Source organism: Centroberyx gerrardi, chromosome 3 (genome assembly GCF_048128805.1).
Source record: "Centroberyx gerrardi isolate f3 chromosome 3, fCenGer3.hap1.cur.20231027, whole genome shotgun sequence".
NCBI lineage: Eukaryota > Metazoa > Chordata > Actinopteri > Beryciformes > Berycidae > Centroberyx > Centroberyx gerrardi.
In genome coordinates, this window is record NC_135999.1 from 11,232,595 (window position 1) to 11,258,220 (window position 25,626).

The 25,626-nt window shown below is 41.5% G+C and overlaps 2 protein-coding genes across 2 annotated transcripts; one reads left to right on the top strand and one right to left on the bottom strand.

Annotated features, from left to right (window-relative positions):
* Positions 1-12,283, top strand: mttp (microsomal triglyceride transfer protein). Its single transcript, XM_071897032.2, has 18 exons — positions 1-94; positions 1,725-1,912; positions 2,734-2,877; positions 4,616-4,723; positions 4,833-4,949; positions 5,058-5,197; positions 5,279-5,429; positions 6,050-6,207; positions 6,403-6,571; positions 6,996-7,103; positions 7,321-7,533; positions 7,647-7,858; positions 8,082-8,179; positions 8,647-8,768; positions 9,033-9,260; positions 9,457-9,581; positions 11,140-11,310; positions 11,476-12,283. Exons 1-18 carry the CDS (start codon positions 34-36, stop codon positions 11,621-11,623), a joined length of 2,661 nt encoding a protein of 886 aa, XP_071753133.2. The 5' UTR covers positions 1-33; the 3' UTR covers positions 11,624-12,283.
* An 8,100-nt stretch (positions 12,284-20,383) lies between these two features.
* Positions 20,384-24,964, bottom strand: LOC139909883 (uncharacterized protein C4orf54-like). The gene has a single exon (XM_071897050.2). It carries the CDS (start codon positions 24,962-24,964, stop codon positions 20,384-20,386), a length of 4,581 nt encoding a protein of 1,526 aa, XP_071753151.2.
* Positions 24,965-25,626: the final 662 nt, after the last annotated feature.

Sequence of the window (25,626 nt, forward strand, 5' to 3'; positions counted from 1 at the left end):
TTGATTCATCCGGTTACAGAGAGAGAATACACAATGTTAACTCTCGTTGTGTTCTTGCTTTGCACAGCATCGTCTTTCTCAGCTGCTGCTAAAGGTGAGTTGATGTGTTTTTCTAACGCTTTTGGTGTGGAAATGTTTCATGACAGCAGGGTCTTCCAGCAAATCGTTTAATTAATCTCTGATGAGTTTATCTTCTTTGGAGCAAGACACTAACATCCACATCTTCATGTAACTAGAGTACTGAAAGGTAAGCACAGTAGGCTTCATACATACTGAAGAGGGCAGAGTCTACCAACACGCCTACAGTGGATGTAAAGACAGTTAGGGGTCACTTGATTGCTTTTTTAGGTCAACATATGAATATTTTCAAGCAACAGCATATTGTATGAAAGACTACTTTTATTGGTGTGTTGCCTTACAGAATATGGGCAGATATTTATATGAATGACATTGATTATAGGGAAAATCCACCCTACAAACCAGAATTTCATGTTGTTTCTATGAATTCAGAGAACTCAGTCAGTACTTAACATGACATAAAAACATAAACATAACCCAACATGAACACCTTTCTGTCACCTGGAGGCCTAACATGGAGCTTCTCCATAGACAGTGAATTAGAAAGTGACTTTGTGGTCTTACAGAATGTTTGTTTGAGCTTGTGCAACCAAACAAGCTTCATTTCACTGTGTCACTACGAGTTTCAAAATGAATCCATACTGGCAGGAAATAACCCTGGGTTTTGTTACAACGACCACAATGTGTTGTTTGGTAACATCACCAATAAGATTAGAGTCTTGTTTCTCTTGCTTCTGGGGTGGAAAGAGTCAAGTTCATCAACACAGAAGGAATAAAACACAAATGAATTCTGTTTCAATTTGTGTTTTGCTTCAGCATATTCCTCAAATGTCTCAGTCATTCATTGGTGTCAAACAGACCCGGATGACTGAATGTTGCAGAATTTGTATTTGTTGAATTCAGCACCACGTTTCTTAGTGACCGGTGATGAAATCAAATACTGACACGTCAGTCTGTCTTTCCTCATGGTCTGATGTCATATCTAAGGGAATGCTTCACATTAATAGAGTAACGGAGAGCTTTTTATCTAGTCTTGGAACACACCTAGTTAAATGACTGCTGATTGAGGCCTAGTTACCTTGGCACTTTCCACAGTTGAAGCATACTAATGTAAAGGAAACTAAAAATGAAAGAAAAGAAAAAGCAGTGTGTGTAGTGGAAGTCCTCCTTTGAAAAAGAGTTTCATGTCAGTCTCATGTTGAATTGTGTTTGGGAAGTTAAATACACAGCATGCTAAAGGTTATGTGGTCACAGGTAAAACATACTTGGTATTACATATAATAACATAACAGCTAATGACTTTAAAACTCAGTCTTGGTGGGTTTGTCCATTTGTTACAAAGATACTTCATTTACAGTTAATGTTATTGACTATTATGCATTTAACATCAGCAACATCATGTTTGATGTCTGTGTAGAGGTGTTTGTGCTTATTTTCTTTAAAAATTACAATGACTTTTCCCATACTAGATAAAAACTATCTTTCACATTGTTTCAGTCACAAGTTTCATAAGATTTCAAGTCAGCTCCTTTGAGTTTTAAGTCTATATGAGCATAGCTGAGAATCTTACTGTATGTCCCTCGCACTTTCTTCCCATTCACTTCACATCTGTTCATCCTCTGAGTGTGTTTTCTGTGTTTCTTCAGGTGGTGGTGCTGGACCCCGGTTGAATAATGACCAGCTGTACAAATTCAGCTACACCACTGAGGTCCTGGTAGACAGAGCCAGGGGGTCAAAAGAGGGCAGTGCTGGCTATAGGATTTCAACTGATGTGGATGTTCACCTAGTTTGGAGAGATCCGAGCAGCAAGGATGACCAGCTGATTCAACTGGCGGTATGTGGCACAGTCACACGTCCAGAGGGGACGCAAATTATGTTATCATGTCAAAATGAATGAATGGATATGATGGAAAGTATTTCTGAAAGTGTCAAGCAAACAATGTCAAATGAATCAGAAGATAATCATTATAATCCACTTAACCTAGTAAAATACACTAACAGCCAAAAGTTTGGACACACCACATTTTTCTTTATTTTTACTATTTTTCACATTTTAGAATAATGGTAAATACATCAAAAGTATGAAATAACACAAATGGAATTATGCAGCGACCAAAAAAGTGTTAAACAAATCAAAACTTCAAAAGAAAAATCTTATATCTTATATTCTTTAAAGTAGCCGCCCTTTGCCTTGATGGAAAGGCAAAAGCAATTCATACATAGGCATCAACTTCACTATTTATATTTGTCTAAGAAACTAATTTAAAGCATTTAAGCATAAGCCTTTAGATCAAAATGGCTTTAAGATAATGAAAAACATAGTACATTCAATCAGGTGTGTCCAAACTTTTGACTGGTAGTGCATATCTTTGTCAACGAAAACACATTTGCAAAATATTGCCAATAATGAAACAAAAGCAAGGCATAAAAAACAAAGTTTCATGGGATTGCTACATTCTCAGTTATGACTACACACACACACCATTGATCACAATGGGAGTAAATACACATACTTTTCTTCAGAGTAGTTGCTGGTGCATTGACCATGCACACTGACCCTGATGAAGCCCTGTCTAATAAATCAGGCTTTTATCTGCGGGCCTCCTCTCCTTCTACACACACACCTTTGACATGCCGCCTCTCTCTCACCAATAGATCTCCAATGTGAGGATCGAGCCTGCGGCCAAACGACCAGAGAAGAAGAACATCCTGCAGGGCTCCACAGCAGAAAGCCTCATGGGAAAGGCCAAACTAGCTGCTCTGACGAAGCCTTTCTTGGTGCATCTGAAAAACGGAAAGGTAAGAGCTACTGTATATGGACACTTTGTTAGGGGAACATACATGACAACCCATAAAAAGATGAAATAATTGAGTAGTTACATTGCACTTTTGTTTATTTATACACTCACTGAAGCAAAACAAGTAGTGCTTTCAGCTAATTTCTCATTTTACACCAGTGAGAAGTGTTTACTTCAGCCATGTTAGAGAGTCAGGACTCAGTTTCCAGCACACCGCTGCCAGCATTGTTGTTGGCTTTAGAGTATTAAGGAAAGTTTTTTTTGCCATGTGCTAGTGTGATGATGCTGGCAGGGAAAATACCAGACAGATGTGTGTGCGTGCAAAGGTCAATAGGTTCAGAGGGTCAGTGAATGAATAAGCCTCTCTTCAGGAATAGCTGCTGGTTGGGATAAAGCACACACTGTGTCCTCACTGGTTGTGAGATGTTGGGAGTTCAAGCCAAGCTCCCTCCACTGTTTAATATCTAATAAAATAAATAAAATAAAATAAATAAATAAAGCATAAATGCCTCAAAATGATTGCTAGGTATCTTACCTTAAGACTCTGGAAATTAATGAGACTACACTGCTGTATGGCAAATTTTTTTTACCATTTTACAGTGCCTGCTGAAGAAAAATGCTGGCAAGACTAAAGAGTCCCTCACTTGGTATCTATATTTTTTTGTTTTGTGTTTTTTTTTTATCTATTAGGTCCGAGCTGAATGATCTAATTTAATCTAATGTCCATTATATAGTGCAGTAAATTTAGCATAATTTGTTGTAGTCTTGGCTTTCCACTACGCCATGATGTTTGTGAGTGAGGTCTACAGTGGTGTCAAAACTACTTGGATATCCTGTTTATTATAATTTCAAATTGAAAAAATATGTGTAACTGTTGTATAACTGTGAGCCCCCACTGGTAAAATCTTGCAAAATTTAGATAAAATTGCACTTCTTAGGCTTCCTCTTGGTATAGTGAGGAGTATAGCCAAGCAAATTAGCACTGAAGAATGACTCTGGCACAGCAGTGTTTCCCACAAGCTCTTAGGTTATTTCTGCTGATGGCAGGCCGGGGCAGGGAAAATACGCACAGTAAGACTGGCCAATCTATTTATGGTGGGCTTATCTGATATTGTGGTGGGGAACCACAAATGAATCTACATATAGGAGACGCTGTAGGATGATGTCATGGGCTGCTTTGTGCGCTCCTGACCTGGACATCGAGTCAATCATTTAGCCAAACTGAAGCCCCACAGTACATTGGAACAAAATCAGGTCTAAATGAGAGGCTAATGACAAATTATCAGGGATTCACATTTATCTAACCACTGTTAGGTCACTTATCTATTAGAGAAATGTAGACTTGGCACAAAATATTTTGAAAACATATTTTTTTTTTAAAGTTAATTTAACCTATCATATTTAACACTGATATTGAGTGTTAAACATGATAGATCCCAGCCAACTGAGCCACCAGGACGCTCCATCTTTTTAATATAATTTAGTAGTGAATAAAACACAGTAATGCTAACATAGATTGGAGTGGATGCGCCTATGTGAAAGTGTGCAAAGGAAAACTGACACCCTGATGGAAGCCTTTGTGAGCTGCAACATGTAGGTCATTTGCCTCAGTCGATAGCTGTTTTATCTGCTGGACAAAGCACCTTGTTGGCAGTTGTTTGGAAAACATTATATCATGCACTAAAGAATTACTAATGAATTCAAAGTGTGTTAAACTTATTGCTTAACATCTACTCTAGGTGAAGGCGTTTTACTCCTATTGGGCAGAGCCTGCAACCATCAAGAACTTAAAAAGAGGAGTGGCCAGCTTACTGCAAGTACAGCTCAATACTGGGAAGGTTGTCGAGGTAAATTACGTGATACTTTTCTCAACACATTTATTCATGTTTTTTCATGTTTATCATATCTGAACGCATGTAACTAACTTGAACTACTTTGCCTGGTATCTGGGAACAGAATGACGTGTCTGGGCGGTGCACAGTGGAGTACAAGGCAGTGAAGGGCCAAGTGACGAGAACCAAGATGCTGGACACCTGTAAGACTGCAGAGACCAGTTTCACCACACACAGTCAGGTTAGTCCAGACCCAACGTCCCAACATCATCCAGACCCAACTCACAGCGCTGAAATATGATTGGTGCCGAGTCATGAACATGTCTTGCCTCAATTCGTTCCCCTTCAGGTCTTGGGTGTGAGCAGCAAGTCCAGCTCCGTTACAGTGTTCACACTTGAGGACGGTTTCATCAAGTCAGCCGTGGCTGAAGAGACGCACACACTCGCTGTCAACGCCCGGAGATCTAATGCAGCTAAAGTCGTGTCCAGGTAAATACATAAAGAGAGACTAAATCTGTGGCGCAGTGTCAATATGAGCGCACTTACAATTTGGATTTTCTCGCTTCCCAGGCAAACCTTCACACTGCTGGGGACGGAGGCGGGGCCACTGGAGGCTGCTGGGAAAGATGTCGCTAGGGTTGTCAAGTCCCTTGATGCCAAACTGGCAGCTGTTGGTGTCATAGCTGAGAAAGTCAAATCCCAGTGCAAGGGCTGTCCATCAGTGAGTTGCTTTTCACTTTCACACAGATGAAAGATTTTCATATGGAAATATAGTTTCACTGATATTGAGTATTAAAAAGAAGAATTTCTCTGTAGCCAATCAATTTTTAAACAATCACGTCTGGTAACATTTTAGATTAGGGAACACGTTAACTATTAACTATGGGGTTTCCCTCACTAGTTAAATAATTTCCCTCAATAATATGTGATACTAGCACCTTATAAGCCCCATACTGAGCAAAGCATACTAAGAGCCCAACTCATGTACTTCCTTACTGACTGCTATAAGCACTACTTAGGAGGCTATTGAGGGAAAACCCATAGTACAAGCTATACTTGTAGAATGCAATAGAGCAGAATATGGTGCTAATAAGTGGTTTGTAATGAATAATAATGAACCAATACACTACTAATATGCATGTTAATAAGCAACTTATTAATAGTTAATATGTGTTCCCTAACCTGAAGTGTTACCTCACTTCTTTTTATTAACCAAATTCGTACAAGTCATTACTATAAAACTGTCAATGACTCTAAATAGAGATTTCCCGTGTAAATAGATATTTTTTGACTGTCCTCTACTGTCCTCTGATCCCCTCTCCCCTCTGTTCCCTCTCCTAGCTTTTTGAGCACTGGCAGTCTCATCAGAAGCAGCTGGAGCCAGCCGGCCTCTCCAAGGTCACGGCTCCTCGCAGCTTCCTGGCGCTCATCCAGAGCATTAGGAAGGCTTCCAAGGATGAGATCCTCAAAGTGCTGAAGAGTGCCAGCAAGACGGCCCTGTAAACACACTCTTCCTTCCCTACATCTTAATTACTAGCTACCGTCTCCTCTCACTCTCTTGTTCTAATTGTGTCTAATTAGTCTGACTTTTAAAATCAAGGATATAAGGATCCAGTAATGCTGTAGTTACCTGCTACTTGTATTAGCATTACTTGCTATTGCGCTGTCTTACTTTTTTTTTTTTTTTTCATCAGCCCTCAGGTGGTGGATGCTGTCACCTCCTCCCAGACCGTTGCATCCCTGGATGCCATGCTGGAATTCCTCAACTTCACCGACGCCAAAGGTTTCGTTCTGCAGGAGAGGTTCCTCTATGCATGTGGCTTTGCCTCACATCCCAATGAGAGGATGCTCCAGGCTCTAGTGGTGAGTACTTCATTGTGGTCAGTAGCTAATAACAGAATTGGCACCTCCACTTTCTTATTAGAGAAAATTGTAAGACTTGTCTTCATCTAGAACGCTGGTTCTCAACCTTTTTGGCTCGTGACCCCTTCAAATAATAATGCCTGTTCACAACCCCCATCACAGGCTGCATATGCAGAGTGGTGAGCAGTTCAACCAAAGAATGTTTCATTTGATTAGTTATCAGAGGCTGAAATCTGTTCGGTATTTCACAAGAAAAAAAAGAAAAAAACAGAGAAAATTCAGAAATAGGCATGATAATAAATCTGTATAGTAGAAATAGGTTTCTTTCCTATCCCATAAATCCTCTTGCGACCCCCAGGTTGAGAATCACTGATTTAGGACATATAATTGCTGTCAATTATAATGACAACTGTTTCCTTCTCAGGACATTTCCAAGGGAAAGATTGGCAGCACCGACATCAAAGAGTCGGTGGTGATCATTATGGGAGCGCTGGTCCACAAGCTCTGTCAGAAAGGAGGCTGCAATTTACCGGTGAGTCTCCAGGAAGATATCATTACTCACAACTGGATAAAAATGCACCAGTTATTATACAACATGTGACTGTATCATGTTTGGATATAAACTGTTTAGGATTGGTTGTTTGTTGTTAAGCTTACAGACCTGAAAGTATATGTGCACTGAAACTGAACCAAGCTGGATTGAATGCAACATTTCAGTGATGATTCTCTGCGTTGTGTTCACCTCTCAGACGGTGGTCCAGGTGAAGAAGATGATTTTAGAAGGTCCTGACAGCACGCAGGTCGAGGCAGAGGTCCAGATGTTCCTTCTGGCTCTGAAGAACTCTCTGCTCCCCGAGGCCATCCCAATCTTTACCAAATACGCTGAGTCGCAGGTGGGAGCATACAGCACCATCGCCCTGACCGCCTTACAGAGATACGATGTCGCTCTCATTACTGATGAGGTAAGTCATACATACCATTTCGTATAAACTGATGTGTGTGAATGTTGCTATTGAATTGAACTAACAGAAAATTAATTAATAACCGAAAATTTGTTCTGTCATTTCAATGTTAGGTAAAAAGGACGGTGAACAGGGTTTACCACCAGAACCGACGGATCTACGAGAAGAACGTGAGAGCCGCCGCTGCTGATGTCATCCTGAGCAGCAACCCCTCCTACATAGAGGTCAAGAATGTGCTGCTATCCATTGGAAACTTGCCCCATGAAATGAACAAGTACATGCTGTCTAAGATCCAGGACATCCTGCACTTCCAGATGCCTGCCAGGTATGTTGTGTCTGATGTAGGATATCCAGTGGACATAGAAATACAGAAATGTAGAAATTTCCTGTACAGAGGGCTAGACATTTCTGAGAAGAGTGACAAAATAAGAGTCATTTGTAATAAACATGAATAATATAAATTAAACATTTACCAATACACAGGATTTGATGTTGCAGTTTCTTGTGTTTCTTCCTTGTAATTAATTATTATTTTTTTCATTTTTCAGCAAAGTTGTACGACAAGCTATGAAGGACATGATTTCCCATAACTATGACCGTTTTTCAAAAGTCGGGTCATCATCTGCGTACTCAGGCTTCATGGCAAGTGAGTAACAAGTTTTAGTGTTTTTTTTAAATCCAAACTAACCCCCATCCCTAAGAAATTGTTCCTTGTTCGTTGTTCATTGTTAGAAATTTTCAATGAGAACACATTTTCATGCTCCGATTGTCAGTTTTGACAAGTTTCCCTGCACTCACAAGTTGAGTCAAGGGGAAAAAAGTAGACATTGGTTTTCCTAGACAAAGCAAAGGCAATTGGGAATCCCCCTAAGCTTTAACATTAAGAGTATAGTTATGCACATTCTCAGTACTGTAGGTTAGATTTGGCTCTTCACAATAGGTAAATACAGATGGTTTGATTCCTTAGTTTGTGAGTTGGAGTCTTGTTGTCCAATGTTTTTTAGCCATAAGATAAATAACAGCATGCAGATTGAATGTTCTTAATGGCATGCCTGACCTCACTAAATAAATGCCACATCAATAAATTAAACAAAATAAATCCACTTCTTGCAGAATCTGCTGATGTCACATCCACATACAGTCTGGACATCCTGTATTCTGGCTCTGGGATCCTGAGGAGAAGCAACATGAACATTTACGGTGCTAGTAAAGGAGCCCTGCTACATGGTCTACAGGTGAAGCAACCACACGGAAGATTAGAAATTAGTTACTGTAATTTATGCAAAACATGCTTATGATGTTGCAGCAGTACCGTTGTAGAGTTTGCTTTCCATCCCATACAGGCAGTATAGTATATTCATTAGATATAACTTGAGCTATTAGATTTTGGGAAATGGCATTTTCATGTAGTGTAAGCAAAATATCAGAACAGATCAAATATCTACTCAGATATCTAGACACCAGCGCCTGTTCTCAATGAAATCCTTCATGTTTCCCAGGTGGCAATTGAGGCCCAGGGTCTGGAGTCCCTGATCGCTGCCACAGCCGACGAGGGAGAGGAAGACTTGGAGTCCTTCGCTGGGATGTCGGCTCTGCTGTTTGACGTCCAGCTGAGGCCCGTCACATTCTTCAAGGGTTACAGTGACCTCATGTCCAAAATGTTCTCCATGTCCGGGGAGCCCATGAATGTAGTGAAGGGTCTCATCTTGCTGACTGATCACTCTGAGGTACGCGCCAAATTGATGCAAGGATTGTGGTGCTTCTGACCACTTTCTCTGAAAGTGATGCGTGTCAAGGACGTTTTTACAGTTTTTTAACACAAATTCTCAGTTATCGTTGTGTCAAAAGTTGGACTCAGACATAACCAAGTCTTCCTTCGTGTGTTGTTCTCTCTTCTTTTCCTGCTTGTCGTCGGTCCTCCAGGTCATCCAGCTCCAGTCCGGTCTGAAGGCGAGTGCAGAGTTCCAGGGAGGCTTAGCCATCGACATCTCTGGAGGCATGGAGATCAGTCTGTGGTACAGGGAGTCCAAGACCAGCGTCAACAACAGGTAACAGTCCAGATGGTTGTAGAATGACCCTATGATAAAGATATTACAGTAATATTACCGCTACAGCTGTGTTGACATGACGCTAAACCGCTGGCGGGATTGTTATTTCAGAAAAGCTTTTACATAATTTGTTATGTGCAATGTAAGTGGGTCACAGCCTCTTAAGTGCGACCAGGAGATAAGAATCTCACTGGGTGTACTTTTTCACGTCGACGCTATCTGTTATGTTTAAGTTGTTAGGGATGTAATGCGAATGCAGGGCAAAGGCCTCGTGATAGACGTGATCCTCGGCCCCGAAAACAACCTTTGTGATCTAAAGGGAAGTGGCTTCAGAGGGCCCGGCTATGTCAACGCACTGTAAATAGATTCATGTTGATGTTGGATTTATGTGAACTTTAGATGGTCTATAAGTGTTGCCTGATTCAGTTCTTCCACCGGTACGCTGGACGTATACCAGAATTGTGTCTGCGACTGTTCATGCCTATCTCATTACTGGATATGTGTGGATATGACGTCAGTTCTGTCATCCCTCTTGGTTCTCTATTTTAGAACAGTACTGTCAATACACAACAGGAGCCGCTGAACATGGAGCGTATCATCATGCTCGTGTTGGATTTCTCGCAGCATCTGGTGATGAAATGGGATTTAAAGGGCAATGCCGCGGATTTTCAGTATTTAAATACAGTGTGATTTTCCTATGCCTGATAATTAAGCGTGCATTAGTGACTCTTCGTTTCTGTCCCATAGAGCCAGAAACAAGGGCATTTAGAAGTTTCCCCAACACCCTTAGGTGTCACAACACACTGACACACAACTCCACTGAGAGAACATTGAAAAGGTTGCTGTGAGAGCAACCAAATAGTATTTTCTGGGGATCTAGGTTAGGGTGCAAATGACACAGGATTTGATATATTTCTTGGAACAATATTAGCCAATCAGAATCAAAAAAATGGTTTCAAACAAAATCAAGAGCTTCTGTGTTTTGAGGTCTCTTCATCCAGACTCAGACAGACTCAGAAAGTATTCTTCATCGGTTCACTTTGTCAGTGTTTTGGGCCACTATTAAAGGTGACATCTTGGATGGCACTTCAGGATGAGTTGATCCCTGTGTGCGGGGGAATGGCAGAGGCAGGTGAATGGATCAGCATAGTTGTACCTCTTCCACTCTGATAATAGACTGGCAGGCTATCTATAGCAGCAGAACAAACCACAGTGGCATCTTTGCCAAGGCATGCCTGCATGGGCAAAGTTACAGAGGTTGGATTTTCGAGTGGTCGGCATACGCTTTGATTTTGAAACATAAGGGGAAGTTGTTTCATATCAGTCGGACTCCGCTGGCAAACATTCTTGCAAGTGTTTAAGCTAACCGTTTGCTTTTGAGCCACTGCATTTCATGGCACAAATGTATGGTAAGCCACAAATACATAGACGGACACAGATCATATGCCACGAATATGTAAGATACCCTTAAATTAGATCAAATGTGTTCAGCTGCTACTTAGGACTTTGTCTACTGAAGACACTTTTCACCACATTTTCAATTGGTTTTGGTTCCCAGGGGCGCTTTGGTGGTCACTGGCAACGTGACGGTCGACATGGACTTTGTCAGAACGGGGATGGAGGTCAGCTTCGAAACAGAGGCGTCGCTGGACTTCATCACCACTGTCCAGTTCTCAGAATATCCTTTCCTGGTGTGCATGCAGATGGACAAAACTACCTTCCCCTTCAGGTACTGTGGCAGACAGCGTTCCTTCCTCTATATAGTTTGAGTAAATGAAATAAAACAACACATGTAAACTACAAGAAAGTGTAAAAGTAAGGATTTCATTATGTTTTGGGGAATCGTTAATGAATCAAAACCTAATTTGTATTGATAATCTTGATCTGCTTTCAGTGAATACCTGACCAAGTATGAGAGCCTGCCGTCAGGGAAGAGCGTTGTGTCGCGTAAGAGCAAGAAGCAGCTCGTCCCCGGCTCTGAATTCCCTCTTCACCAAGAGAACTCAAACATGTGCAAGAAGGTCTTTGACTCCAGCTGGTAGAGGAGACACAATGAGCTATCCAAGGAGGAGGACTCTACTCAGCGTGGTCGCTCAAAGAAGATTCATTACATTCAGGGACACCTATCACACCTCAGCCCCAAGCAGTGAAAGAGCAGAATAAGGGAAAGTGGTGTTTTTTGTTTTTTTAACAACAACACATGCAATGTTTACATTCCTTTGAGTATTTAAGTCATTTTTAATTTGACATTTTTGTTTGAAATCAGGAATTCTTGCAGTGTCTTTTTATGGATTTCTTTGAACATGTATTTATAATGGGTACATATGTATGCTTTATTTGATACATAATACTCTGCGTGAATAGTACCACTGTGATTTTGCCCCGACACAGATGTAAATATCACACTCAAGACATTGGATTAGCTTTCCCCATGAATAGAAATGCTCCTATCTGTCAACATTCCTGTGTTTTTTAATGAAATATGATGACTAAGGTGGAGCAATTGAGTATTGTCTAACTATATGTGACTGTACTACTGTTAGTACACTTGTACCAGAGTAATGGTATATAAATTTATTCCATTTTTCATAATCATGTTGGTGGATTTTTAATTGTGCACATAGTGTATTCTTTAAAAATCTTATTTACAAATGCCAATCCATCAACACTTGAATATATTTTTTTTGTATGTGGCCATAATTGCTCTGTATTTCTGAAAACGTTAGTTTTAAGACGTATTTGAGCTACTCTGTGAACTTGTGTTTCCTTATTTTGAGATCAGTTTGTTAGATTTGTAATTGGCTGACAATAAACATGCACTGGAAACACTTTGCCTGTTGACTCGGTTTGTGTTTACAGATTTAGCTTCTGCAAAACGAAAAATGTAAAATATAAAGCAGTGGAAATCGGATGATGTTTGTGACCTTTGAAAGACGATTCTTGATGCCTTGTCAATAATTCAGACACAGTATCCACAGAATAAGCTGTATACTGCAGTGTGACTGTTACATGTAAAAACAATATTGATTGGCCCAGCACATGACCCTTATCAACACATATCAGAAAACATATAGCTGCAATATTGGAACTGTCTGCCCCTCTTTAATAGGAAAATAATAATCCCTGTATTGCAACTCTTAATAATAATAATAATTTGAAGATGGCACGTTCCTTAATGGCAACCTGTATGCATCACAGCAGACCGTTCAAAATAAGATTTTCAACTCTGACATTCATCTACATATATTTTTATCTGCACTAGTAGGATATACAGTATATTCATGGTAGCTGTGGCGTTTTCAGAGTAACTAAATGGCTGTTTGTTTTATGGCATGTCTGAATAGGAGACGCTGCAGTGGCCTGAAGGAAACACACACTTGTTGATCCAGGTGAGGCAATAAATCTTGACTTTTCTTGTGTCACAGTTGTGACATCAGAGCCCCTACTGGCATCCAAACACAACAACTGGGCCTTAATGTAGATTCTTTAGAAACCACCGAGAGCAGCTGGGGGCAAACCAGTGTCTGCCAGTCTCGCTGCATCCATGGCAACGGAGTCAACAAACCAGCAAACTGTCAGGTTAAACTTAAGCCTCGGGCCGGGTGATGTTTCAGTGTCACCAGAAAGCTAACCTTGCACGACGGTGGATGCCAAAGCGTTAATGTGTACTTCTATTGGCATAAATCTGTTTGATTCCCTTTGACCCTTGTCATTTCTTTTTCATATGTTTTGATTTTTTATCAGCCTTGTTTCATAAACCGTAGAGAGCGGCAATAATCAAGATAGCGAGATAAAAAGAAAGAAGTCCTAAATATAGGCAACACAGAAAGTAATTTTTCTTTTTACAGCATGCACTGCTGAAACAGTCCAAACAGTCCATTGCTGCTACAGTATTACTTTATCATTGAGAGGAATTGTTCAGAAATGTCTGTCAACTGATAATTATCAATGTACACAAAAAGTCTCTTCAGTTCTAGTTTACAGCATTTGAGGAAGAAGTAGCTGCACTGGCCAATGCAGGACTAGAATAGAATGGATGTGTGAGAGATGCATGGTTTGACACGTCTACAATTACTACCAAGGTTGTTAATGTATATTATAGTAAAATATGTTTTTCATATATTACTATTATAGTTTAATTAGAAACTATATATAAGATATATATATAATAATAGGTGTGATTTGATTACATGTTTAATTCTTACTCTAACAACATACTAATACTCTTCATAGATACTCACATAGAATTCACCTGGGTTTTGAAGCCTCACATTAGATAGGGACTGTGTCAAAACATTAAGAAGAAGCGACTGGACATTATATTGATATAAGTAGACACAAACATATTCAGTTAGCTTGCATTTTGAATTTATTCCAAACACATGTAGGTTTGTCAGTCTACAGTACACTCGCTTGTCATATTTCATTACTTTCAAGCTTGCATGTGCAACGCTGCACTGCTTCTCCTCTCCAGGTCTCTCTCCTCTGTCATCCTGACCTCTGTCTCTTTCTGAGGCAGCCATTCAGCACAATCACATATCCTGCAAAATACACACACAGCGCCCCCGACATGACCGCCCCGCAGACCTCACAGCCGTTACGGCATTTCATTCAAACTGGTGCCCTTTGTCTTTGGACATTCACATATACACATGTCTCTAACCATCTCACCTTCAATTAACCATCATTCTTAATATTTTCAAAAGCAAGCACTGATTGATGAGTCAATTTCTTCTGTTAGGCGCAGTATCCCACATTAAGCCTTTAAGTCAGTAGGTTTGTGGAGGACATTTTGAAGAATGTTGACAAAAACAAATGTTAATATTATCCATGTTACAGTGCATTTCTTTGGGCAAAATTGACCTAAAATGATAACACATTTGTTTCATTTTACATTTTACAAGTCCACATAGTGCTACTGCTATCACCAATGTTTTCAGCCATTCAGTGCTGTCAGTGTTTTTGACAAAATGGTGATAATCCAAGTGCATTAAGTACATTATTATAGTATTCACAGATAACAGACATTCAATAAACTGAATATATGCATGTGGGATAAAGGCATTCATGTATAACATGTTCATGACAACATTAGCTGATTTACTGGAGCATACAAATGGAAATATATGTGTGATTTACAGTATTCTTCACAGGGTATCAAAAGGAACATTTAAAGGACTAATTTTATATCATAAATAATCTCAGCCGAAATCGGTGAATGAATATATCATTCTTTTTAATCTGCTCTGCCACATTTGAACAAAACAAATTGCTGTACATGCAAGTGCCTGCCCGTTTCACCAGAAGCACAATGGAAAGGAAATAAAAACACTCACCAGGAGAAATGAAGGAGTTTTGTGTGACAGTTCAGCCCTGGATGAACACTAATGCTTCACATGTTTATCTTATTATGGCAGGATGTAGACATATCACAGGTCTCACTTTGGACTTGTTGATAGTTTCTAGAAAAAGTTATTGGTGATAGCCATTATTTGAAAACTTGGCTGAACTTGTTTTAATAATTTTCTTAAAGGGAGAAAAAACTATGACACTTTTATCATTTCTGCAACTGATGTTATAATTTCTAACTAAATAAATGCCTTAATTGCACTGCTGTCAATGACATAGGGGACAACTAACTCTGAAGGCTTAGTATTATGAATTAAAATAGTATTATTATGAATTAAATTGTATTATAAATTATGTGTACAAATTTGAATTAAACTTAATTTCAAAATGCATTAAATCATGTGACATCAAATTACTCTACAATTAAGAGTAACCCATGTCCAATCTACTGCACAGTCAACAACAAAACTTCCAAATCACTGCATGAATTCATATCATTTGAAATGAAATCAACTCATAGGGCAATTCATATAAAGTCTGTTGTCACATAATAATATGTATTTTACAGAATCCAGGTACATAGACTGACCAGCAGCTCCAAATACCTTTCATGTGTGTTTATTTTTGAAACATGCTAAAAACAGCGACCTACAGTATGCATTATTCCCACATGGGACGCTGATAAAGCTAAGTAAAGCACCTTCACTAAGCACAGTGATCCCTGTTGTCGCACTGCATATTCAAAAGGAAACAAGAGACGGGACAGAGAAAAGAAATAACATCAGAACGTCACTGTACAGAAACCAGTAATTAACAAGGTCACTGATACTAGTTTGGATGTGGTCAGTTTTCGGTGGCCATGCACAAGCTTACTGGAAACCTACATTTAAGCAAAAGTAGGGCTTGAGCAAGGGAAATTGCAGCTTTATGTGTTTAAAGACACACCCCACACATGTATATCTGTCTATGTCTACTACTGTATGCTCCTCTCTACAGTGAAGTAACCTGACTCCTTGTTGTATGGCCACAGAGTGCTGAAATGCCGTGCATAACTTCTAGCCACAAACACTGACAAATTCAGACAGACACGCACCGTCTCCTGTCTGCTTACACAAAAGTGTAAAATAAACCAAAACCGAATAGAGGAGGTTATCCCCTAAAAGTCTCAGCTGGCACCGGCTCCGTTAAGCCCAACACTACTTAGGAAAAACTGACCTAAGTACATTGCTGAACTGGAGTCCCAGCCCCGCTTAGTCTGAGCAACACACTTGGTGTGTTTCTCTTTTCTTCTCATGACATAATAACATACAAGGAGAGTGCTTTCAACATAAAATATAAATATACATCACATTATACAGCACATCAGCTGTGCAGGTATTAGCAGCATTTTGTGACACACGACACAAAGGAAGCACCTACTTCAAGTAGAGTATGAGCCGCCGACTCTAACAACATATGGAAATGTTACTGTGAATGAGGAAAAATAGACTAGGCACTAGAAGGGAGTCAATATGGTAAAAAGCTATTTCAGATATTTATGTGTCGACAGATAATTACTTTGGCGAAGGACAGCCCTACACATATGTTGTTGAAATAAACAGTGTGAATTCCTCTCCTCCATGAACTGAAAAGGTAGGATTTCAATTCAGCATTTCACCACATTTTCTGGAGTTTACAAGATTCAGTGCAGACAAGTGGTCCCTGTCCTTAGAAAAATGTGTAAATTAGGCTCTATAGGTTCTATTCACTGTAAGTAACTACTTATTATTTTGTATTTTGTGTGTTAAATGCACTGTAATAACACTGAATTCATACTGATTAAAAACAATAGCTTGACAGCTAATCAGTAATATGGAATTGTAATAGACAGCCTGCCTTGTTTCCTTTTGAATTGACATATTGCAGCGCCCGAACAGCATCTGAGCAGAGATCAGTGTTCTAGACAGCAGCTGAATGGAAAGTATTACAAAGCAGTGTCATATAGCAACATGGCAGAGCATCGCCCAGAGGACATCACTTAATATGTTTATCCTGCAAAGTGCTGCAGTGCATACAGTAATGTATGCTGCAAAGACAAACGACAGAACAGAGCTGGGAGTTGAAATTGTTGGCGGTGGAAGTTGTGGGGAGGTCGATCGCAGATGTGATGAGGTGGGAGGGGTCTGGTGGGTTGGAAACTGCCATTACAATGAGTGAAGGCAGATTCCTCAGTGGGGAGACATCTAAAACTGACAAAGAAGAAATGGAATGGGTGTTAAACTAAGATGGATGCACAGAATGTGAGATTTTATATGAGAAAATCACCTCACACTGCATAGTTAGGCTTATACTGTAACAGTTAATTATTTAGTTTGTGTTTTACTCTGTGAGCTTTAGGGCTGCAACTAACAATTATTTTCATTTTTAATTTTCATTACGGTTATTTTTTTTCAATTAATCAATGAATCATGTTGCCTATAAATGTCAAAAATAATGACAAATGCACATCACAAGTTCAGATTTCTTACTTAGTCTGACCAGCAGACAAAAACCCCAAAGTATTCATTTTATAATGATATGAACCTGAGAAAAGCAGCAAATCTGTGAAGCTGTAACCAGCAAATGTTTGGTATTTTTACTGATAAATGACTAAAACCATTAATCGATTATCAAAATTATAATCGATAAATTTTCTGTCGATCGACTAATCGATTCAGCACTAGTGAGCTTTGTTGAATATCTTAAAGACAGACAGTATAAGCCATTGTAATGCACTGAACGTTCACTAGCATCTGCAGTTCCTGCCTCTAAACCAGCTGACCCTATTCAGCCACATCACTGCCGGGGCAAGCTGCTCCATTTGTTTACGTAGGAGCGGTGGAGGTCAGCGGCGCTCTCCACCTCCTTCTCCCCTTTTAGGAAAAAGCAGAGGGGGAGGGGGCTATAAAAAGTTGACCCCATCACAGCCTCGCAGACTCGCTTCCAAGCTGGAGCAGCAGCAGCATCTGATCTCTCCGAGCAGCTGTCCTCTCCCTGCATCAGCACAACAAATACTTTACATTGCCTGACCTTTTCCTCCTGCATCACTATCCCAGCCATGCCCCCTTGTCCCTCCGCCCCCAAACACCTCGCCCCCCGCCGACACACACACACGCACACACGCACACACACACACACACACACTCTCCCTGTGTTCCCCTTCACACCACTACTCAAGCCCATGCTATGGGCCCCTGCCTGCCACCCCTCCAGCTGACATGTATCCCTCATGCTCATGCAGTTGTATCATTGCTCTGACACATTAGCTGAGAATGGGTTATGAGTAGTTGTAAGTGTGTATCGGTGTGTGTGTGTGTGTGTGTGTGTGCGTGTGTGTGTGTGTATGTATGTGTGTGTGTATGAGAGAGGGAATTTAGTTTTGTGGAAGGATTTGTTGCAGCATGTAACAAATAAACTAAACTAGAAGTAGCACTACTAGCAGTAAACTAAAGAACTAAAACTAGTGGTAGTAAACTAAAGAGAGAGGCATTGTGGCCCTAAATTGTATGAACTTATATGAGGCAAATGTCTTCCTTTCTTTCTTTCTTTCCTTCTTTCTTTCTTTCTTTCTTTTCTTTCTTTCCTTCTTTCTTCTTTTCGTGTATTTGGTGTATTTCCAGTTGTTTATTACATTCAATATAGTTTACCAATGCTAACGATATGATATTGGAAATGAAAAGCAAAAACAAGATGATTAATGAGCCATTTATGTACAATTAGCACTTTGGCTGCTTAGTCACTTTTATTTAGATAGCTAATTCTAAATCTTTAAGCACTAAGACACTTTTTAATGGATAAAGACGGAATCCTTCATCCAAATGAAACTCTTCACCTGAACAAATGGAGCAAGAGAGACGTTTTAGATTCTCAAATGAACTGAATAAAGTTTTTACACAGGAACAGGCAGTATGTGACAACTAAACACATACTGCCTTACTTTTAAACTTTACTTTGTATGTTTAGATTTAATAAACTAGATATAGATTTAAATAGTCTTTTATTTTGACTTTGAATATAATGAGAAAGCTGTGAGGTGTTTATTTTCTATTTGCAAATATATAAACTGCAGAGGAACAAGGATTTATACATATAAAATAAATGTATAAATCCTGTTGCAAAAACACTGTTAAACTGTATATTAAGTTATTCTGCTCCAATAGGAATCAAATTGTTTGATCACTTTGCTGTGAATGCATCTTAACATTGATTTGAATAATCTAAACTGTCATCCTGTGAACAATAGGCAGACAAGTACAGCATCTATTTGGCTGTTATTTATGAGAAATAAAAAGGAAAAGAAATAATCTCTAATTACACTGCCCATATTGTATCCATTGTTGGGCTGATGATTTCATATTCTGTAATAATGTAAGAAAAAGGATTGTTCCAACTCAATCAGCATGGAAGAAATTAAATGAAATGGCACGAACAAGGAACGAACACATTAATATCCTGAAACGTTATCTCAGTAATTACGGCTTTTATGACAGGTATTAAGAATAACTCAATGCAAAGTGTCGCTGACTGGAATAGTTTCCTGTGACACTTTCCAACCCTGAGAATAAACCATGTAAACAAACTCGTCTCACACTATCAAAATAGCCCGACGGTGTGTAATGCAGAGAAAAAGGAACTCAACTGACTTGCTCCGGGCCACGGTTGAAAACCCTATCTCCCAACAAGCCCAGCCAGAGTTCATCAGAGTCAAGTTACCTGTCGTGAAGCTACTGCGTGTCTATTAACACCGACACACCACCCCAGCAGCCGCCCCGGACTGCTGTATTAGCACCATTTACAACAGCACATCACGAAATAATGGACAACATGATGTAGTACATTAGGCCCTCCACACAAGTCCACATGCCTCTCTTGATGTTAGGCTACTCTAGTCCCAGACGCCATGGTTTCTACATCAACAACCTCGAAATATCAAACTCACAAGGCAGAACTCTGTGAACTCCCTGTGGCTTCACCGTGGAAGTATAGTTGATGATTAATTTCTCATTGAATGTAAGAATGAAAGACTGAAAACATATATTGCATTACAATGGCCTACACAGCGGTTATTTGTGTAACAAATTGCACTTTAAATTGACTTCAGATTAACTTTTAATGGACATATTAGTGTAGGCAGGACATTCATATATTCACACCCAATATTCATCTAAAAAGGCAAATTGTACATTTATATGTCCTACAGCTCTTTTTTCCACTTTAATGAGGATTTATAAACATATTAAACAAATGGAAGTAGACCTACAGTCATAGAAAGGGAGAGAGACACTAGTGAAGGGATCAACAGTGCACCTTATGTACCTGGTCAACTAATAAGGGAATTGAGGGGCTGCACTGTGTCCCACATTCAGACAGAAATCTTCATACTATATGTATATGTGCAAATGTTCATGGTGACTCACGTGTGTACGCCCTCTTGGTTACCGATGCTCCACTACAAAGCTCATTGTTGTTCCATCAAAGGAGGGAGGGGCAATGATTCTTGGACCTTGTTGCGTTGTGATGCTGATAACTGGCTTCCTCTCTGAGGCCGCTGCACTTCCCCTGGTGGTGACGTGTCCCAAAGTCACAGGTAGCTGCAGCGGCACCGGCGCAGCCTCTCCTGTCGCACTGTAATATGGGCTCTCAGCACCTGCTGCATCGGTCTCCTGCCCAGAGCGTCTGCCGTGTTTTACTTGTTCCCCACTTGCGTCCCCAGAATGACACGCTGGCAGAGTGGGTGAGGGGATGAACCCCGGGTAGATCATATAGGTGGGTGCGTATGCTCCTGGGCTCAGCGCCAAGGGTGAGACAGACATGGGCACAGGGGTAACGGAGGCCACGGGTGAATGGGGCATGGGTACGTCCACGTACTGACCCGTCTCGGGGTCAAACAGCCGCTTGGTGGCGGGCTGTATGGGTGTGTCCACCAGGTAATAGTGTCCTGTAGTGGGGTCCAACAGCATCTTCCGCTGGGTTTGCGGGATCGCCTCTCCGCCAGAAGGGGTGGGTGACAGAGTAGGGACAGTGGGGGAGAAGCATAACACCTGTGAGTGCGGCACTGGTGAGTGATGGTAGATGGTGGAAGCTGGGTGCTCAAGTGACGGAGACTCCAGGACGAACGGAGACCTTTTTGAAGACTGGTCGGAGTGCTCAGGTCTCTTGGTGCCACCTGTGTGGGCTTGACTAACGTTAGAATTCACTTCTCTTGGCAGAACCTGCTCTCGATTCAGCAGTTTGATTTCATTTGTATACCCCAGCCCCGGTATGGTTAAATAGTTCTCAGAGTCGGACTGGGCCTGTGAGGGAAAGGTGGGACTGCTTTTGATCGTCCCCTGGTCCACCTGCCCACGTTTTGGGGGTGCGATTTTCAATGACAGTGGAGCCATGGGGGTCTTGGAGCTCTTCATAGTAGACGGTGTTTGCAACGCAGAGCTTTGTGGAATATTGTTACTCAGAGAACTTATGCTGACACGTGTCTTATTGCTATTCCCAAAATGGAGGACACTTTTGTTACTAAATGTTTTACTTTGCTGTGATTGAGTTTTAAACGTGTCCTCGTTATACGGAACATGTATGATATTCAGAGATCCCTTATCTTCTCGAGGCTTGCACGTTTCTGTCATTGGGGCGTTCATCAGAGATTGAGAAGTCCTGTCAGTGTTTGTTTCAGAGTCAGTTAGCCTACTGCTCCCTGCTGCTGTCCCCAGCTCCTCTGCCCCTTGCTCCTCACGGGCAATTAGTGAAAGCACATGGCTGTCTGTGATGGGCTGCGGAGCTTGGGTTTTACGCTTCCATTCATTCCTGTCGAAAACATAAAGCTGTTCCATTGTTTTGACCGCAGCTTTTAGTTTCTCTAATGCAGCCTGTTTGGGTATTTTAGGCTCATTTCTCCTTTCAACTGCATCACCTGTCAACTTTTCCTGCCTCTGTTTTGCCAATTTGGTTTCGATATTTGGTTCTGATTGGTCAGGATTGAGCTGCTTGGTTAAAACAGGTGCCACCCTGCTAGTTGTGCAACGTGATGGCGTAGTTTCACATTTGGATATTTCAGATGAGATTTTGGGCGATGATCTGCCCGCCTCTACTTGTTTCTGTGATGATGCCTCAGTTGTAGCAGTGTGTTGTTTAGCATTGCTATTTGTTTTTACAGAATGGCACTTAATCACAATGGGAGACGGTAATACATGCTTAACTGGTTCCTTTCTGCCCTTATCCTCATGTGTATCAGCTGCTGCAGAATGGGCAGTGGAGCATTTACTATCACTATTATCCAAAGAAACAAAGCGATATGAACTTTTCACCAATTTACGCACATCTCTGACATGATAGATTGGTGTTTGAAACTTGCATTTGTTGTCTCTTATGTCTCTAACTGTGAAGCTTGGGATCTTATCTGATGCAGACAGAACTTGGTATTTGGGGTCACCTGTTGTCTTCAGAGTATTAACAGTGTTATAACTTATTTTAGGTGTTAACAGATTGGCAATATTCAGCGTATAGCCTTTATTTTCTTTCACACTTCTCAGGCGTATCTTTATCTCAGGTGCTTTCCCCCCCTTCTCAATTTCCTCTTTTCCTACCATGTTTCCATTATTGCCCATGTTTAACTCTTTTTCACACTGTGGCCCAGTAGGTGTGCCTGTGACAGGTGTGCGACTCGACAGGTCTTCTGCAAAATCCTTCTCTTTTGAAAGGAGCTGAGAGCTTGGGACAAAAAGCTGAGACAGTTTGGTCAACATGCTGCTGGCATCTAATTCTTCCTTTGCTGTGGTTTCTTTTGTGGATGGTGTGTCACTTACAGCTGTGGGGATTTCAAGCTCTTGTTGAGGCTCTGGCTCACCTTCTTTCCAGGATTTAAATGCACTGTTTTGGCTGCGGTTAAGGTGTCCTTTTGGAGGCTCATCGGAGTCCTTCTTCTCATTGTGTCCCTTTTCTGGTGTATTTGAGTCATCTAATGCGTCCTTGGTTTTCTGCTCTTCTGCTGGCTCACAGGAGCAGGGCCTACTGCCCTCCAGACCTTGATCATCGGCAGAGTTCACAGTGAATCCTGAACTTGTTTCTGAGGTTTGCCTGTGGAAGCCTCTTCCCAGACTCTTTTCTTTCATGCCCTCTTGATCTTTGCACTGAAAGCACGGAGAGTGTGTGGGATACGTGTCGCTAATTTCACCCCTCTCCATTTTGCGCTCCTGCTCAAATTGCATCTTTTTGGAAATTACATTTTTCAGTAGACTTGATGCAAAAATCGCCCTCTTGTGCGTTTCTCCCATACTATCCCCGGCATCAGCGTGTTGATATTGCACCTCACACCCCGACTTGGCCAGCACAGTCCCGGTAACCTCAGCCTCGGACCGCGCATTCTTGGAGCATTTTGGACGCCTTGCCCCTTCAGGTACCCCCGCTTCAACATTGCAGCGGAAATTCAACGTTTCTGTCAGAGTTATAACTTCACCCTGCTGCGGTTGAAACGGACCGGCCAGTTCGATCTTTTTGGTAGAAGAGGATGCCTGTTGAGAATTTGCCATTTTCTTGTTCAGTGCATACATTTTGGCTTGGGGAGCTTTCAGGTTGTTAACAGACTTTCCATGTCTGTTCTTGCTCTCTGCAGCCTTGCTCATTTCCAACGTTGCTTTTGAACTTTTACGCGCAATGACACTCCGTTCCCTTCCCTGCGATATGTTTCCGTAATTTAAATCCACGTAGGCTGACCACTTGTTTAACCCTAGCCCATATTCCGACACCGAGGACTCGCTGGAAGTGCTAAGATTAATGGCATCAAAGTAGGGGCATGCCAAGCTCCGGAAAGACTTCGCGGTTAAATTACGCACCTCCTTATCGGCGTCATCCAGTTCACTAATTGAACTGGACGCACCGCTGGAATACTCGTTAATGTCTTTCCCTCTCAGTTTGGTTGCAAGGTGCTGACGGCCCGGGGCAGGGATGAAATACTGGGCTCTGTCGCACAGGGCCTCCGCTCTGGCGTCAGCGCTCGCAAAAAAGAAGCGGCTCCTGTCTCCCACGTGTTTCCTATGGATGTTGTCACTGTCGTTTACCGCCCGGGAGGAGGTTTTTATCGATAAGTGAATTTGCCCCGCGGGATTCCCACTTTGATTTTTGCACATGCTTTCATCTGAGCTGGCGCATTTGTCCGAGTCACAAAGATCACTCTCCTCCTGCTCGGTGCTGACAACTGCTCCGCCAATATTAGACTGCGCCTTGCCGCTCTTCACTTTCGCCTGGCTCCTGCCCTCCAGTATCAAAGTCCCCTCCTGCGTCTCGTCGCTTTCGAAAGAGGCGTAATCCACGAACGAGTAAACGAGGTTGTCATCTTCAAAATCCCAACAGGTCCCCCGTCCCAGGTCATAATCTACGTCGTGGTCGAGCTCCGTCAGCTGGATTTCGTGCGTGGTAATATAGTGCGATTCGTCCTCCACCGTGTCGGACTCGCAGTGGTCCGACTCCGACAGCACCGCGCTGGCACCGTCATCCGACTCTGTTTTGCTGTTCAAATACATGTCCGTGTATTGTAACTCATCACTCTCACTACACACATGTTCACTGCAATCACTCGGGTCGAGCTCGGTTTGGAGCTGCTTCCCATTTTCGAAGTCCACATTGGCGTTGGGGACTTTTGTCAGCAGCAGCGTTTCCAAGGGAAGCTCACCCGAAACTGGCCCCCAGCCGGTCCACTTGCCCTTTGAATGCTCTTCACCAAAGTCCTCTGAAATGAGTTTGTTCTCATTGTCATGGCCTTTACTGCCACCGCCGGGGCCCCCGTCTCTCAAAGTGTCGCATTTGATAACAGCGAGCTGATTGCCCTCGCCAGTAAAAGTCACTTTCACAGTTTTTGCGCCGTCTGATGTCATATCAAGCAAGTTATCCAGCTCCACATAGTTGGATTCGTCGCTTTGTGTCTCGGCGCGGCCCTTCTCCGTGTTGTCCTTGTCCTTGTCCTCTGGGAGCAGCTTCCTGTACAGTCCAGTGTCATCTCGGTAAGTGAGAGTTTTCTCCACTGCTTCCATTTAGTCTGTTCTTACCGTCAGGTGGTCTTTGTTAACGATGTTATCCTGACACAGGACGGAAAACTCTGCAGGCTCGGACGACTGGGAGGACGGAGGGAGAGCAGGGGGAGGAGGGAGAGAGGAGGGAGGGGGCTGAGAGAGAGAGAGAGAGAGAGAGAGAGAGAGAGAGAGAGGGAGAGAGGGAGAGAGAGAGAGCGGGGAGTCCCAAGGAATACCCCATGATGATTTCTCTTGTATCTCAGAGTGGAGAGGTTGCCTTAAGTGTATCTAAAGTTCTAAGGTACAGTTTGGCATTTTCAAAGCTTTAGAAACAAGTTTTTAAACGTTTGTGAAATAAGCACAAAATGCCTATAAAACTAACCTCCATTTAAGAGTTGAAAAGCACGAGTTCAGCACCTTTCTGGGAAGAACAGCTCCTCTCCATGCATTCTTTAGGTCCATTTTCTCAAATCCATTTTTACATATGAAACAACATTGCAGATACTGTATCATGTGCAGTTTTATTACCATTTTTTTCTTTTTGTCTGTTCTTTTCAACTGCCTACAATTGAAGGACTGCAAGTTTACTCTGTTATCCTCAAGATAAATTCAAATTTGAATGAAGCCATTCCTTTTGTGTGGTTTAGTAAATGTATCTGTCATTGCTGAGGCCCACTGGCTGT

Bases quoted from the DNA above. Each gene is read 5' to 3' on its own strand.
- LOC139909883 (XM_071897050.2), bottom strand. From the start codon at position 24,964: ATGGAAGCAGTGGAGAAAACTCTCACTTACCGAGATGACACTGGACTG.
- mttp (XM_071897032.2), top strand. From the start codon at position 34: ATGTTAACTCTCGTTGTGTTCTTGCTTTGCACAGCATCGTCTTTCTCA. The intron at 2,878-4,615 runs GTAAGAGCTACT...CATCTACTCTAG, and splicing joins TGCATCTGAAAAACGGAAAG to GTGAAGGCGTTTTACTCCTA. The intron at 8,180-8,646 runs GTGAGTAACAAG...CACTTCTTGCAG, and splicing joins GTACTCAGGCTTCATGGCAA to AATCTGCTGATGTCACATCC.